The sequence below is a fragment of the Pinus tabuliformis genome, chromosome 7, assembly GCF_031772625.1.
Source record: "Pinus tabuliformis cultivar Carrire ecotype Pingquan chromosome 7, CPIR1, whole genome shotgun sequence".
Taxonomy (NCBI): Eukaryota; Viridiplantae; Streptophyta; class Pinopsida; order Pinales; family Pinaceae; genus Pinus; species Pinus tabuliformis.
Window position 1 is genome coordinate 955,589,647 of NC_142293.1, and position 18,288 is coordinate 955,607,934.

At 41.1% G+C, this 18,288-nt stretch overlaps 1 protein-coding gene across 1 annotated transcript in view; it reads left to right on the forward strand.

The window, feature by feature from the left end:
- The first annotated feature begins 4,748 nt into the window (after window positions 1-4,748).
- The window catches only part of LOC149250797 (gamma-glutamyl hydrolase 1-like), a 169,969-nt gene continuing 156,429 nt past the window's right edge, over window positions 4,749-18,288 (forward strand). The window contains exon 1 of the mRNA XM_089459237.1: window positions 4,749-5,237. Coding sequence (XP_089315363.1) covers window positions 4,935-5,237 — 303 coding nt within the window. The 5' untranslated portion in view covers window positions 4,749-4,934. The remainder of the gene's footprint in view (window positions 5,238-18,288) is intronic.

The window sequence follows — 18,288 nt, forward strand, 5'->3', positions numbered from 1 at the left end:
AACAATAGAGCAGAGTGTGTATTAGGATTAATACACTTAGATATCTGTGGTCCTATGTCCACAAGGGCTCTTAGTGGTGGCGAATACTTCGTCACCTTTATCGATGATCACTCCATAAAAAACCTGGATCTATTTCTTAAAGACCAAGGATGAGGTCTTTGATCGTTTCCAAGAGTTTAAGGTTCTTGTTGAAAATATGATAGGGAAAAAGATAAAGGTATTGCGTTCAGATAATGGTGGAGAATATATAGACAAAGACTTCACAGATTTCTGCGCAAAGGAGGGCATCAAAAGAGAGTGGACAACTCCATATAATATGAAGTAGAATGGAGTAGTAGAACGGAAGAACAAAACTATTGTTGGGGTAGCCAAAGCTATGTTGTATGATCAGGATCTACCTAAGTATCTATGGGCAGAAGCTTGCAACACAACAATATATATCCAGAATAGAACTCCTCATAGAGCACTGGGGAAGAGAATGCCCGAAGGAGTCTTGATAAGGAAGAAGCCAAAAGTTAGTCATCTCAGGATATTCAGAAGCATGGCTTATTGTCACATTCCAAACGAGAAACATAGTAAACTGGATCAGACTGCAGAAAAAAAGGGTTACATCTTGTAGAATACAATGAGACCTCAAAGGCATATAGAATCTACATTCCTGACAGTAGGAATATTGTAGTAATACGGGATGCGAAGTTCATGGAAGATAGAGCTTTCATGAAATCTCGTGAGATGCCTGCAGAAGATCAGTGAGAAGATGTTCCGTTAGTCCAAGAGCAACAGGGGCAGCAAGAAGGAAAGGCCGAAGGACATACACCTAGATCAAGTAAAATGACCAGCACTAATATCTCCTCAAAAGGAGGAAATGCAGATGATTCTCAATAGACAAATCGACAGGATCAGGAGGAAGTGTTGGTTGAGCCTTCCACCACCAGTGGTAGAACTAGCAGAGAAGTATGACAGACTTTGAGGGACGCAGAGGAGTTTGTTGGAGCTCCTAAGCCGAGAAGAGGCAACGTAGAGAACCAGACAAATACCTAGCATTGGTAGCTCAGGTTGAAGAACCCTTTAGTTTTCAGGAAGTTGTTCAACACCAAGTATGGGTGGATGCCATGGCGGAAGAATACAATTCCATCATGACGAATGATGTCTGGGAAGTAGTCCCTAGACCAGAAGATAGATCAGTTGTATGATCACGATGGGTCTACAAGATTAAGTATGCTGCAGACGGCATCATAAATAAGTACAAGGAAAGGTTCATGGCAAAGGGGTATGCTAAGAAAGAAGGAATAGACTATGAAGAGACCTTCACCCTAGTTGCTCGATACACTTCTATCAGATCTGTTATATCCCCACAGGAGAGTAGGTGGCCGATATACTCACAAAGGATCTCAAAAGAGCTAAATTCACTCAATTCAAAGAGCAGATTGGTATGGTTGAAAATCTGTTTCAGTGGAAACAACAGTTTGCAATGCAGGGATAGTTGGCAGTGGCAATGCTAGTAGCAGCATAGTTGCAGACATTCAGAGGGAGTTGTAGTATAAATGTAGCATTGGCAGTGATAGTGTCAAAGGCAGCAATACAATTGCAGCGACAACGCAGTAGTTGGTGGACATCATGTTAGACATCAGCGTTGTAGAGGACGGTGCTTCAGAGCCAGAGCAGTAAGCAACAATAGTAAATTGCCAGAGCACATTTCTCGCTAAGAGGGAGTGTTTATTTGGGGTAGTATCAGATGTGCTCAAGGCCTCAAATTTTGCAAGGAGGCTTGGGCAAATGCATTCCAAATAACCCAGAAACCGTTTTGGGAAATTCCACCCAGAGACGATTATATTAAAATAATTAATATTTTTAATGGGGTTCCTTAGTTTAAACTTAGGAAAATTAAAATATTAATATTTTTAATGGGGTTCCTAAGTCTAAACTTAGGGAAATTAAAATATTAATGGGTATTAAGCTAATTGTGGGTGAATCTTCTAGGAAAAGATGGAGATCAAGTCAAAATGATCTGAGCTTTTGATTAGGAGTTAATCTAGGTTGTTGGTTGTCCAAGAGGAAGATATAAGAAGGGGCTTGAGGGTCATTTGGAAAATACACCATAGGTAGATACTCAGTTACCCGAGTAAGATCGATTTTTTCACTGGTCGAAGTTCGACAGGAGAAAATCGATTCAAAGGGAGAGTTGCAGGTGACGCACAGAGAGAGGGCATCGACACATTCATAGAGTGCAAGGCAGCAAGACGCAGAGCAGGTACAAGGTGACACAGAAAGAGGCAGTGCAAACGCAGTTTGACACAGAGCCTGAGTGGGCAGCTTGGCACTGAGCCTGGGAGTGTAGTTTGACGTAGATAGGATCAGAAGGTTTTTGGGGAAGAAGAGGTGCTTCATCCGGGATAAAACTTGGTGAAGAATTGTTTGTAAAATTTCTCATTCCTATTTTGTTGGCTGTAATTTATATAAGAGAATTTGTTGAAGAATAATAAAAACCCTCATCTGCTGCATCGATTTTCCCACATTGGTTTTTTCTGGGGATGATTGTCCAAAAAGAACTGTCATTGTGGTTCTATTTGTGCCAATGTATTTCCCTACGTTTACTTTCTGCAATGTTTTAATTGTGAAGGTTGCAGTGGAATATATTTTGGTATTTGCCATAAGAATACTGTAGATAACTTATTTATGAGGTAATAAGTAGAAGAAATAATAGTAATCACTGCAGTAGGAATTCTATTTAGAATTTTTCACACTCAAGAAACCCAAAATAACCCATGAAGGCTTTGGCCAAAGCTTGACCCCGCAATTTCGACCCCCTTGAGCTTAGCTAGCTCTCTAGTTGGGAAATTCGCCCCCTTGAATAATATGCTGCTAAAATGCCTCCAAAATCCGTACAAAACCTGTTAGAAGGCTTCCCAAGCCTTCCCACCAATTCTCCACCTCAAACTCCCTTATCTCCCTTGACCCCCGGAATGCCTCTATCAATGATTCACAGTCCCTGCGCTGCTACGACTCTCTCTAATGCCACAAATTGACCTCCTGTTGCTGGGATTATGCTGAAGAAGAACTCCCTCCTTGCGCTGGCACACGAAGTCCACTGACACAAGAGCTGGGATTTCTGTTCGGAAACACCTGGTGTGCCGAACAACACTTGCAGACTTGGCTCACTGCTCAAGCGTGCTCTTGTTAAAGGCAAATTCGAAAATGATGAATGATAACAAAAAATGAGATCTCCTCCCTCTTTTATCGCATTGCCTTCAAGGCTGCCCATGTGGGCCCACATCGACTTCCACCCACCTTCTTTGAGCCAATGAAGCATATTCTCCTTATGGGTCGAAAATGCCTTTATGGTGGCCCCCACATTCCACCAAAGCCACAATGTTTCCTTGAGCCTATAGTTGGAGTGCCTCTGAGGCCAAAAATCACATATGGGTCCCCTAGGCCCCCTTTTTCCTAAGTGAGATAATGTGAGTGCTAAAATTGATCAAAATTTTGATATTCCCTTAGTGAAATACCAAGCAGGGATATCATATAAGGAACCAACATCCAAAATGCGAGCTACACATGCAAGACCACATAGAGCATACTATACATACAAGACCATACACTATGGCCACCAAACCTTGACAACACACCAATGTTTAAAATGAATGTATAAAGTAGTGCAATTGAGGGCGAACAACCAGAATACTTGCTTAAAACTGCTTTGGAGGGATAAAACTCTGTTGGAGTATGGACTCCACTCGTCTCCACTAGTATAGTTGGTGCAGGTGTAGCTTCCTTGAGGCACACACCACCACTCAACTTTAAAACTCCAAGATAGTGTCTTTGTTACCCTGTGCATGCAGGGCCAATAATCACCTAAGATAATGGCAGAGAACCTAAAGATGGGCTCGTCAGGGAGGCCAGGTCAGGAGGACCTAGTCTTGCCCCCTTGTGGATTATGGAAACAACAATTTGACAATGAAAAATAGTTACAAGGTTGGAATGAGTACAAAGTAGGAGGATGCAACTAATCACAACTAGATGCCTTATTTCCACTTGCCTTAGACATCTCCGTCTTTCTTGTGGGAAACTTTTTCCAATTTCCAACTCACAACAATGAATGCGATGTCATGTATGTCATGGCGTGACAGTGCATGAGGTTGGAGGGATAATCAACTAGAGGGTGGGATGACCATGCCTCCCCCCTCAATTGGGTGGGGTGACAAGGATGGATCCATTCGTCCCTCCATTTCTTATGTTTGTCATCCCATCCATAGAATATAAATAATATTATTAAAAAAAATGATATAAATTCATCTGAAATTTTGATCTACCAAGTGTTCAGAGAAATCAATTATTTTAAAATGCAAACATTTCCTCAAATTTTACATTAAAAAAACTTTACATCTTAAAAATTTAATACCTCTAAACATTTGAAGAAATTTAAAATAAAACTAAATTTAATATAATGTTGTTTATTTATTCATGACCCCATCTTTCCAACACTACACCATAAAACACACGATTCCATATAAATATAATTATCAATCATAAAACAATTACTCTATTTAAAAATATCATAAAAATAAAAACACTACTTAAAACATTTCCGTATTCTAAATAAACACATAAAATGTCCACCATTCCTGCCTTCTCAGTGCGGTGTATTTTCCTATTTCTGCCTCGAAATCACAAATTGTCGCTGACACGGAACCCCTCGTCGACTTAACGCCAAAACTTGCTACAACTGATAACATAGAAAAAATTATTAGTTAAATTAACTTGCTAGACCCCCGCCGGCACTGACAACATAGAATTCAGTTTTTTTATAAGTACGACATAGAATTTACTAAATTAAAGCAAACCCTGCATGCAAACGCCACAGGATAGGAGGCACGAATCCATTATCCAAAATCAACGAACAGAGGGAACTGGCTGTTGGCAGAAGCCGAGAAGCGATGGCCATGGCCATGACTGTACTACTTGTGTGTCTTAGTCTTTTTATACATGTCTTAAATGCAGAACAGTCCCTGCGTCTCCGTCTGCCTTCAGAAGATGCCAAAGCCGAAAAGACATTAAATTCAGAGTACTATAGACCATTAATAGGAATTGTGACTCACCCAGGTGATGGAGCTCGTGGAAAGCTCAGCACGGCACCTAATGCCTCATACATCGCGTCTTCTTATGTCAAATTCGTAGAATCGGGTGGTGCCAGGGTTGTTCCTTTAATCTACAATGAACCCCCAGAAGTTCTCGAACAGGTGATTTTACTTATTTCCGCGGGTTTTTTTGATTTGATGGTATTCACATAGCTTCTGCAGCCTGAGATTTGCAGAGATCACGGCCCAAATGTTTTGCATATGGCGTTCGTTTGGCTTTGCTTATAAACCCAACTTTGGCACTATAAGAAAGAATCGTGTTGGATATGCATAAATGAATTTTATTCGAAGAATTTAAGGAATGTTCGTTTGGTTTCACGGATAAATACAATTTTGGCACAATAAAAAGATTTTGTTGGATATACATTAATAAATTTTATTCGAAGGATTCAAGACATTACTGCTCAGAGTAAATGAAGGCAAGAATTATAAAATATAGGATTCAAGACAAAACTGCTCAGAGTAAATGAAGCCAAGAATTACAGAATCTGTTTGTTGATGTTTGAGATTAATTACAGTTAAAAAACTTTATCAGAGCAGTGATTGAGAGTTTAAATTGTTAGTATATTGCCAGCTACTTCTGAATTCCAGGTTTTTGGGGGATGGAGTTGGGAACAATGAACATGATACGTGTCTTAGAAATCAGGGACACCTGGACTTGTTTGCATCATTCTGACATCATTCTTGACTGTCCTGTATGATTGGAGCACGGAGCAAACCAATTGTGTAGCAAATACACAACCCCTTCTCGGGTCAATTTTTTTTTATGATTTTGCCTGAATCTTGGAATCGTAGGATTGTATTGCTGGAATTGCATTATTGAAGTGCCTTTCAGGTAATGGAGGGCGGGGAATCCATCTCCAATATAAAAAAATACAGAAAGACAGAATTTCATGATTAAATGGAAAATTTTGATTGCTAGATTCTGTAAAGTTACCAGTTGACGCGTTTAGATGGCCCCATTCGAGAACAACCCATAGCGTGCCTGCCACACACAATTAGAAATTTGTAATTCGACTTCTTACCATTCAATTTAATGGTTTTGACAAAGTCCTTTCAAGGTGCTAAGGTGGTACCATATAGTTTAAGTGTCTATTGTCACCTCGGTACAAATCCCTTCTTTAAGCCTAACACTTACTAAGGCTACGAAACATTTCCCTAACATACACAAGAAACTTCACCCAGGGGCCAGGATAAGTAGACCAGTGCCTAGTATTGTTGTATAAGGTGAAGTTAATTATCTAATTTACTAATCTGGAAATGAATTAAACTGCAAAAAAAAATAGTAGACCAACAAGCACAAATTCACTCAAGTCTCTAAATGTTTCACTCAAATAACAACAAAGGAGAAAGCGATGAATACCGTTACCAATTAGTAGATGATTTGCTTGAATTATTCCGTTGATAAGTGGCTGGAAGTGACAAGTATGTTGCTGTTCTGCACTTTTCTGACCTGCAAAATAGGCAAAAATTCAGAAAACCAGCAAACAAATATGCCCTTTAAGGCCACCTACAAGGGTAGAAACACTCTAGATCAACAGATATGTTGGTGGGGAAGCTTGGGCTGTGATTTAGTAGCAATAAAATGGCCTAGGACTTCAGGTTTGCAAATATAATGAAGTTTCTAGCAGTTTGGAAAGTACCTGCAGTGAATTGGGGTTGAGTCCCTCCAGGGCCAAAAACCAAAAATTTATTTGAGCAAGACAATCTACTTTATCACAGCTGGAATATGTCTATTTTTACTCCAAAAAGTAGACAATAAACTATAGAATTGAGTCCAGAATAAAACAAAGGGTTTCTAATGATAAATACTTGATTGAGCTCTTTGTATAAATATTTTTTGTTGGATCTGTAGAAGAATGGCTGTAATAAACTGCAGATCTGCAAAACTTCTTGAAATACCCTCATGACATATGTAATTTAAGTGCAGAAAACTAGAGGGAAAAATACCCTTGGGTATAGAACCAAGGGATCTACTAGCTATCTAAAGATAAAATTTAACCCAAGTTAGGAAATTATTTTTTGTGTTTTTTATTTTTATAAATGTGAAAGTAAAAGAGATTTAATAAACTTCAATGGATGGTTGCTGTAGTCAGGCTTGGCTTGACATTGCTTTTACCTTCTAGAGCATTGATCATGTAATGTTCCTAAACAGGAATGTAAGTGATACACAAAGCATGCAAACAATCCAACAATCAGAAAAACGAAATATACATTAAGCACCCATGGAAACACCGGAAATAGAGAACTGCTGAGCCATTTTATTACTTCTTCATGAGAAAATATAATAGTAAAATAGAATGGTGCCCTTGGGCTTGTCTCAATGGACAAGCTTGACAAACCCAGGTGAGAAAATGCTGAACTGAAGGTTGCTACAACTGCTGCACCAAACTAAAATGCACTGCCCCAAAAAACTCCTTTGTTTGTTGCCTTTGATGGGTTGGAATCACTGCTTACCGTGCTCAGAAAATTATGAGATTTCAGCTCCTTGCTCCTTGGCCTAAACCCATAAAAACCCACGAAGGAATTGGCCAAATGTTGACTTCGGAATTTTGGCCCAAATTCCCCTTAGCTCCTCTAGCTATTGGCAGAGTTGGGACCCCTGTTTGACCCCTTATATCTGCACACAAAATTCTATAAATTTAGGAGTGTGATCTTTGCCCAAAACCCAGAAAAACCAAGAAAGGGTTTCCCTTGGTTCAAACCTTCAAAAATTGACCCTTCACAGCTTGGCCCTCTTTCAATTTCAAATTTTGTTGCTGTGACTGATCCTGTCAATCTCTGCTCTCCCAACTCCAGAAATCCTTTTCAAATGGTCCTTCAAGTGATCTCCTATTTCTTCCGGCCAACTCCAGCTTTACAATTCCTTCCTCCAACTCCCACGTGAGCCTAGTGATGGCTCTCTGCGCAGGCCCAAGTAACTGTAAATCAGACTGCTGGGATGCTAGCTCTGCTGGCTCCAAACTCACAAGAAAGGTTGGCCCTTTGCTGCTCTCCCAATCCTCTAACTCTCCTGGCAAATGCTTGATCATTGATAGCTCCAAACTCCCCTTGCGTATTCTCTAGCTAGCCAGAAATACACACTCCCTGTTGTGGCTGAATGGTAGTGTTGTAACACACTCCTGGAACTCCTGAAATACTTATGGAACTGCCTCTCTAGGGTGGCCACGGATGATCCCCCGAAGTAGAGGTTGAATCTCTCGCTTGAGAGATTCGTGGCTAAACAGGCGATTGATTTAGCCAAACAACAGAGCGAACAGTGAAGTAATTTTGATTGCAAGGTGTAAGAATGAATCCAAAATGACAGCTGCTTCCTCCTTATAACTCCTTGGGCCTCCCTAGCCTCATGTGGGCCCCTCCATCCACTTATTCGCCTTTCCCTCCAAGCTATTCAAATGGGCCAATTTGAACTCCCATGTGGGTGCCCCCCACATTCCACTAGCAACCAAGTAAAGTCGAATTGCCTCCTAAGTCCCTAAGTTGAAAATTATGGGTTCTCTTCCTTATTCAAAATTGTGCAAAATTGTGTAGTGGCACCCTGTTACAAATGTGTTTGAGAAGGGACATGACAGATCGCCATCATAACCCTCTCTTGTTCAGGGAAACGATGTATTTCGTATAGGAAGAATACCTTTACTAACCACACACAACCAGATCAAAGATCATAATGCCATTTTTTTTACGTGGTTAAAACCCTCTAAGAGGTAAACAATCCGCGACCCTAGCCAATTTGGCCACTTGAGAAAATTTTATTATTGAAAAGAAAAAAATATATATAAAAGAGTTAACACAATTTACTCATTATCCATGACCCTCTATGCTCTTTAAATATAGATCATGGACCAATCGGGTGTTAGGCCATGGATTAATAGCCATTAGTATTGAGGAGAATGAGCCGTCAGATCACTCTATGTCTAGAACATATTGTGACTGTTAGACTAAATTGCAACTAATGCAACCTAAAGAAACACACTTTTACTTGATAGACACATTAGACCAAGTAGAGCTTAACTAACCCCTAAATGTCTAAATATTCTAACATCCCCCCTTATGAACAACTTGGGATAGGATTGAATGATTTACAAGGAGACACAATAGGAGAAGGAAGGATGCATTAGTTCCTATCCCCCCTTAATGATAACTTCCTAAACTCCTAACATAGATTGAAGTTTAGAAAAATTTGCTTTTGTAAGAGACTTTGTGAAAATGTCTTCCTATCCCCCCTTAATGATAACTTCCTAAACTCCTAACATAGATTGAAGTTTAGAAAAATTTGCTTTTGTAAGAGACTTTGTGAAAATGTCCGCAAGTTGATCATTTATAGGGAAAAAGAGCATTTCAATAACTCAATAATCAATGAGCTTTTTGATGAAGTGCATTTGTAGCTCATTGTGTTTGTTGCGCCAATGCTCAATTGAATCTTTGACGAGCTTAATGGCACTCTAATTGTTGCATTAGAGGGTGGTCAGATGTGTTGGTTGATGTAGCTCAGACAAGTGTTCTAGCCTCGGATGGTGTCAGCGAGGCTAGGAACACAAGAGTGGAAAATATCTCCAAGCCCAGTTTATTTTATAAAGTGAAAATGTCTTAATTAAATTAATTAATCAAATTTTAATTATTTTCCTAAGTTTTAACTTAGGGAAATAGATTAATTAATTAGTAATAATTGAGACATGATCGATTTTCCTCTAGAGACTTCTAGTAAAGTTTCTAAGTGATCTTAGCCATCGATTAGATCATTTCAGATCTAGATCTTGGTCGTTGATTTCTCAACAAGAGATTATAAAGGAAATTGATGGGCAGTCTTGGAGATCAATTCATTGCAGTGAAGAGGGCGCAGTGATAGCGTGGGGTTTGACACCAGTGAGGGTTTCAGCGGTAGTTGAAGCAGTAAATATTTCTGGAATTTTCTTTCATCAGTATTCTTCCAGTTTCCGAGATCCAGGGGAATTCTCCCATAGTTATTATGTAGACAAGAGAGGTCGAGATTGCCAGGACAGGCCGTACAAGTTGCCAGTTTAGTAGATCGAGATTTCCAGTTGCAGAGCGAGTTGCGGGAAATCAGTTCGATTGTAGGGAAGGAGGACTGTAGGAATTGACAGTGTGAATTGTAGGAGAGGTTGTGTCAGGTTGCAGAGGGAGGTCATGAGCCTTCCAGTGGTCAGATTGAGTTGTGGAGGTGAATACATGTTTTTCTGGAGCTTTGTCGTGGTTTGACAAGCAATTGTAATATCTATCAATGGCAGAATTTGCTGAAGATTAATAAGAAAACCCTCAGATATAGAGAACAAGCTTTCCCTTCAGGGTTTTCTAGGGACGTTTTGTCCAAAAATATTGTGGCCATTTTGTGATTGGTTTTTTATTAGAGTTTCCATAGTTTATTTAATTGGTGAAATTTGCAGTTGTGTTTTATTCGTTATTTGCAGTAAATAATTTGTTGGGATAACTAATCTATTTAAAGATAGGAGAATAATAACTTGATTAACTGCAATAGATTTTTCAAATGGTATCAGATCGAATTTGAGGGTCGAGGAGGATCTACGCAGAACACAGGAAGAGAAAGTTCAAGTGGGTTTCTCTAGTTGTTGGAGGCAGAGAAATTCGTTAGAGTGATTTCCCGGAGATAGTTTCATTTGCCAGTTGCCAGATTGAGTTTTTGGGAGGGCCAGTGCGCAATTCTAGTGGGCAATCCGAGTTCACAGAGGAAGTGCGAGATCACTTGCAGAGGGAGACCGTGAGGTTTTCCAGGTACCTTTTTTAGCTGGTAGAAGATATATTATTATTTTCTCTTGAGGCTTTAGTAATGGCTTCAACAAGGTTGAAGGATCATGATAGGTTTGATGGTGCATCTAACTTTGGTGTCTGGAGAATCCAGTGCGTTCTTATTTTAGTAGAGCAAGGACTGATGGAGTTTGCTACGACACATATTGTGCCAACAAATCCTATCCTGTTGCATGACTACCAGAAAGATGATGCCAAGGCCAAGCGCATTATTCTAGATGGGGTCAAGGACCACATAGTTCCACATTTAGCGGAACAAAATATAGCCGAGAAGATGTGGGATGCCATCAACAAAATTTTCCAGGATAAAAATATGAATAAGAAAATGATCCTAAGAGAGAAGCTCAGAAGCACTAGGCAAAATAAAGGAGAAATGTTAAAATTGGGACTAGGGCCAAACTCCACATGGGTCATGTTATTTATGACAACTGATATTTTTCTTGGATTCCTCTCTCCAAGGGGTGTAGGATTGATTTAGAGATCATCCGATTCTGACATGTACAAATAAAGTTATGAATTTATTTTGATTTTGGACAAATTGTCAAGGTCGGCCAACAAACTTATGTAGGCTCAGAAGCCCAATAGTCACGTCTATTCATCCTCAATGTTAGCCTATAAATTCATGATACCTCATCCTTATTTGGACACTCTCATCTTCACACATCTCTCTCTCTCTCCTCATTGATTGGGTACATATTTCTGGGCAGTTTCTCTCTCCACATGTGCGAAGGAAAGGAAGGCAAATTTTCTGTTTCAACGTTGACCAGGTTTGACTGAATTTGCAGAAGGTTGTTTTGGACTGCGTTAACCATGCGTTGAGCATCTTTGATTGCGGTTTTGAGTGAGGAATTTTTGTTTGGTCAGGTCGCATTTTTGGGCATAGAAATCGAGGCAATCCATTGACTGTTTGACCAGCGTTGATTGTGGCTAGGGCCGACTGCAGGTTGATTGTTTGACTAGACTTTGACTGGGCAGAATTCGGCTAATTTGAGGGCTGTTTCATCTTGCTGTTTGGAGGCCGAAGTTGACTAAAGTTGATCGAATTGTTGAGGGTCAAATCTGCCCTGTTGGCCAACGTTGACTTTTTTGGTTAGGGCTCTTTTGCTGCTGTTATAAATTGTCAGAATTTGTAAATTGTACTATCTCTCTTTGCTGAACTATTGAAGACTATAAGAAGAATTGATCAAGGGTTTCCCCACATTGATGTTTGTCCCTGGTTGGTGCCACATCTTGTCTTGGCTTGTCTTCTACTGTTTATATTTATGTCCTATCTGCTTTTTACTATCATGTTGATGTGATTGCTAAATTGGATATTGATATTGGGCTAATAAAGAAATTGAAGTAAAATTGCTCTAAAGCATAGAACATACCATTGTTTGCTAAAATTAACATGGGATTAGAGCTGAGGTGAAGACAAAGCCCAACCAAGAGTGAAAGAGAAATCACCAAAGATAGTTGGACAAGGATAAAAGGTTCAATGGGTTCCTCATCCTACTTCCTGGCTGAAGACAAGCTCCATGATAAATCTGACTATCATGGATGGAAGATGTCTCTTGATTTGACCTTGGAAGAAAAAGAAGTGATGGATTATGTGCAGGGTAAAATCCCTGAACCTCCTTCAAACACACCGGTTGCTGCAAAGACCAAATACAATAGGGATGAAGTCAAAGCAAAGAAGATTATCAGGGATTCTATTGACAAGCATCTGGTGGTATATCTCTCCGAATTAAAGACCTCCAAGGGGATCTACGACAGGTTGGTCGGCATGTTCAAGGTTAGTAATGCTAATCAAATTCTATTTCTTAAGAATAAGTTGAAGGATATTAAGAAGGGCAAGGACGAGGACATTCAATCCTATTTCTTAAGGATTATTGTGATCAAGAATGATCTACTCTTGATTGGAGAAGTCATTTCTGACAGGGAACTTACTCTCACCACCCTTGGAGGACTTCCACCTGAGTGGTATGTATTTAGAACCACTATAATCAACAATGATCGAATTTTAGGGTTTGAAGAATTGATGTCGAGATGCATTCAAGAAGAAACAAGAATGGTGGAGCAAGAAATGCTTTCTAATAGAAGCAACCCGACTGCATTCTCCGCTCATGCCAAGAGGAAGAACAATGCAAGTTCAAAGAAGCAAAGTCAAGGAAGACTTGGATTCAAAAATGGAAGGAAGGCAAGATGCTTTGTTTGCAATAAGTTTGGCCACTATCCAAGGGAGTGTCCTAATAGAAGGGGATACATCTCGAGATGATGACTATCATAACAACTCCAGGGGCAACTTCAACAACAACGGTCAAAGGAATGGCAGGTCCAATGGCAAAGGAAAAAAGAATGCGAGACATCATGGAAATGGCCGATCCTCCAAGAAATCAAGGAACTCTAAGTATGAAGAATCCAATGTTGTTAACAATAAGCAAAAAGAATACTATCTTATATCGGCCCTCTCCACTGCCTCTCCTCTAGACACTTTGGAAAATTGGCTGATTGATAGTGGTGCCTCAAGGCACTTCACCAGATACAAGGAAGCCCTCTCTAATCTAATAGAAAAGGAGACAAACTTGGAGATCATCCTTGGAAACGATGCCACCTATCCCGTGAAGGGAGTAGGGAATGCTACCCTTCAATTGAATCAAGGTAATTCTATTCATTTGCAAGAAGTACTATATGTACCCGTTCTCAAGAAGAACTTGGTGTCCATTTCAGCAGTGGAAGATAAAGGATTCAAGGTGGCTTTTATCGATGGAAAGGCACGTGTGTGGAAAAGAAATTTTGAAGATGCTTTTACTCTTGGGTTCAGGGTTGACACTTTGTATCAAGTTGGAGGAAGTCCATTGGGAGCCATGTCTTGCGACACATCTCTACAATCTGAGCTATGGCACTGGAGGTTCGCCCATCTTCATTATAAGGCCCTACACGATGTGAGACAGATGGTGATAGGTATGCCCGAGTTCAAAGTAGAGCATGAAGGTGTATGTCCAGGATGTGCCAAAGGAAAACTTACAAGGGGACCATTCCCCTCAAGTAATAGCAAGACCAAAGACATATTGCAATTGATCCACTCCGACATATCTGGTATGATGCTCGTAAACTCCTTGGGAGGACACTTATATTATCTCACCTTTGTGGATGATTATTCTCGCAAGACCCGGATCTACTTCTTGAGGAAGAAGGATGAAGTGTTCACGTGGTTCCGACACTTCAAAGCCTTGATCGAAAACCAATTCGAGAAGAAAATCAAGATATTAAGCACTGATAATGGGACTTAGTACGAATCCAATGAATTCCAAGATTATTGCAGAGAAGCTGGCATTAAGAAGGAGAAAACAACGCCATACACTCCCGAGCAGAATGGTGTGGCTAAAAGGAAGAATCGCTCTATTGTAGAAGCTGTTCGTGCCATGCTTCATGATCAAGGCCTTCCGAAGTTTCTATGGGCTGAAGCTGCAAATACTGCCGTGTGTTCAAAATCGATGCCCTCATCAAGCATTGGACTCCAAGGCTCCCAAAGAAATGTTCACTGGTAAGAAACCCGATGTCTCTAATTTTAGAATTTTTGGAAGCCTCGTATATTTTCATGTACCGAAAGAGAAAAGAAGCAAATTAGGTGCATCTGGGAAGAAAGGACTCGTTGTAGGCTATAGTGAAAATTCTAAGGGATATAGAATTTATGTGGTTGGTCAAAAAGAAGTTGAGATAAGTCATAATGTCACCTTCGACGAAGATATGGCCCTCAGGAAGATCAACAACCTTCCTATCATAAGGAAGGACAAAGAAGCTGACACAATAAATCAAGGTGAAAAGGAGGACGAAACAATGCTTGATGTCGATGAACCTATGGATCCTATGGGTCCTCCTCCTCATGAGCCTTCCTCCTCCAAGAGGAGACCCTCATGGCTTAGGGAGACTCTCTAAGATTCCAAGAGACACACTGCACCAAGGGGGACTTTTCGTGAAAGTAAGAAGTCGAACAGGTATCAAGGATATTTGACCTCCATGAGCACTATCATTCAAAATGAGCCTTCATCATTCGAAGAAGCCGTGAAGCAACAAGTATGGAAGGATGCTATGAATGAAGAATATGAGTCAATTATGAAGAACAATGTCCAGGACAAATCGGTTGTCACTTCTAAGTGGCTCTACAAAATCAAGCATGGAGCTGATGGAAGTGCAGAAAAGTTCAAAGCTTGCTTTGTTGCTCGAGGATTCTCTCAAAAGGAAGGTGTGGATTACGATGAGATATTTGCACCTGTTGCCCGATACACCACCATTTGCTTGATCATAGCCCTTGCTGCCTCGCAAGGATATAACCTACATTAAATGGATGTCAAGACCACCTTCTTGCATGGTTCAATCAAATAGGAAGTCTATGTGGAACAACCCGAGGGGTTTGAGGTTCATGATCAAGAATCTCATGTATGTAGGTTGAAGAAAGCTCTCTATGGGTTGAAGCAAGCATCCCGGGCTTGGTATGAGAGGATCAATAGCTATCTGATGAAGCTGGGATTCACTAGAAGTGAATTCGATCCGAACCTTTACTTTAAGGTTGAAAATGATAAACCTCTCATTCTGGTACTTTATGTGGACGACCTCTTTCTGACAGGTGCAGACCCTCTCATTCACAAATGTAAGAGGGAGTTGGCTTCTGAATTTGAGATGAAGGACTTAGAACCGATGCACTATTGCCTAGGGTTGGAGGTCTGGCAAAAGGTAGGTGAAATTTTTCTCTCTCAAGGAAAATATGTTGTGAAGATATTGGAATGATTTGGGATGGTGGATTGCAAGCTTGTGACTACTCCGATGGAACTTAACTTTAAGAAGTTATGTGGTAGTGCTGTTGGACTTGAATTGGGAAATGCTTCTGAGTATCATCAACTCATAGGAGCACTAATGTTCTTGGTGAACTCCCATCTGGACATATGTTTTGCAGTTAACACATTGAGCCAATACATGGTTGAGCCTCATCATATACATTGGATTGCCACCAAGAATCTTCTGAGATATCTTCGGGGCACAATCACTCATGGATTGAGATACACTGTCGGAAATGTGAGGCTGCATGGTTATTCTGATGTTGATTGGGTTGGCAGTGTGGTGGATCACAAGAGCACTTTTGGACGCTGTTTTTCTTTAGGTTCTGCTTCATTACCCTGGATGAGCAGGAAGCAGAAATCGGTTTCCTTGAGCACCGCTGAGGCTGAATACATAGCTGCTAGTATGGCCTCCTTTGAAGCTATCTAGTTGAGGAAGCTCTTCAGTGAGCTGCCTGGACATGTGCTGGATACCACGATGATTCTCTGCGACAGCCAAAATGGGATCTGATTATCAGAGAATCCCGTGTGTCATGATTGCTCAAAGCATATAGATATCAGGTACCACTTTATTTAGGATATGGTACAACGAGGAGCAATAAGGCTCCATCACAGTAGGATTGATGAGCAGGTCGCCGATATTCTGACAAAGCCCCTAGGGAAGGTCAAATTCTTGGCCTTCGAGAACGACTTGGAGTCGTGGAGAGACCTTATGAGGGTCTTGTATGAGATGGACATTGAGCTCTGGGAGCTCCGGGGGGCTTGGGGTACTTCTTGGAGCGGCGAGAAACGATAGGCTGGTCTACTTGTTGCTTCATGCGATTCTGAGCTTGATGAAGATTCTCTCGAAGATGGGCGAGCATGGTTGCGCGGTGTTGTAGGAGTTGATCCACTGCTTGTTCTTTTGAGCACCCCTTGAGATACGAAGTAGGTGAAGGCGGAAGTTGACCATATACTGCTTCATAGGGAGTCATTTTGGTGGTGGCATGATAGTTGGTGTTATACCACCATTCAGCCAGAGGTAACCACTGTACCCAAAGGTGTTGCTTTTCTGAAGTGAAACACCTAAGGTAGGTTTCTAGACATTTGTTGACGGCTTCAGTTTGACCATTTGTTTGCGGATGATAGGAAGTACTGAGTTTTAGTTGAGTGCCTTGTATCCTGAAGAGTTCCTGCCAAAAATTACTGGTGAAGATCGGGTCGCGGTCGGACACAATAGAAGTGGGCATGCCATGCAATTTGAAGATCTGATCCATGAAAGATTGAGCGACCAAAGTTGGTGTAAACGGGTGGGGTAGGGCGCAGAAATGAGCATACTTCGACAGTCGGTCCACAACCACCATGATGACTGACTTGTTCCCTGACTTTGGAAGACCTGTAATGAAATCCATAGAAACCTCCGTCCAAATTGATGCCGGAATGGGCAATGGTTGTAATGTGCCTGGTGTGTTGACGGTTTCCCCTTTGTGGCGTTGACAGACATCGCATTCTGCTACGAAAGTAAGGATGTCCTTTTTCATGCCTGTCCAAAAAAATGATCTTCTGGTGCGAGCATACGTCTTCTGAAAGCCCGAATGTCCTGCAATGGGAGATGAGTGCAATTCTGCCAAAATGCGACTTTTGAGGGTGGATGTTGGTGATATTACGACTCGGTCCTTGTAGCGAAGAATATCATCCTGCCACGAGTAGCCCTTGGTGGAATTTGGATCTACCTGCGATTGAGAAATGAGTTGGGAGAGCCCGGGGTGTGAAAACCATTCCCTGCGAGCCTCTTCAATCCATTCTGGAATGGGGAGGGAAATTGCTAGCAGAGTACTTTCCTCCTCAAATTGGCGAGATAATGCATCTGCTACACTATTGTCTTTCCCTTTCTTGTAAATGATCTCATAATCATATCCCAGCATTTTGGCGAGCCATTTATTTTGTTGTGGGGAGGATAGGCGTTGCTCCAAAAAATATTTAAGACTGTGATGATCTGTGCGGATTTGGAAACGTCGCCCCAATAAGTAAGGTCGCCAGGTCTCGACTGCATGTAAGATGGCCATCATTTCCTTCTCGTAGGTAGATTGGCCCAGATTCCTCCCACTTAGTTGTTGGCTTGTGAAGGCCAACGGTCGCCCTTCCTGCATTTCGCCCCAATACCTGTACCCGAAGCATCACATTCAATGACAAAAGATTTGGTGAAGTCAGGTAGTGCTAAGACTGGAGTGGAACACATGGCATTTTTTAGAGCTGTAAAGGCCTGTTGTGCTTCCTCATTCCAGAAGAATGAATTTTTCTTTAGGAGTTGGGTGAGGGGCTTCGCTATGCGACCATAGTTGCGGACAAATTTACGATAATAGCCTGTGAGACTCAAAAATCCTCTCAAGCTCTTCAAGGTCTTAGGTTGAGGCCATTCCTGCATTGCCTGGATCTTTTTGGGGTCCACCTTGACACCATCACGCCCCACAATGTGGCCCAAATACTCTACTTCTGCCATGCCAAACGAACACTTGGACCTCTTGACAAATAATTTATGCTTGCGGAGCAGTTGCAAGAGTAGATCTACATGCTGAAGA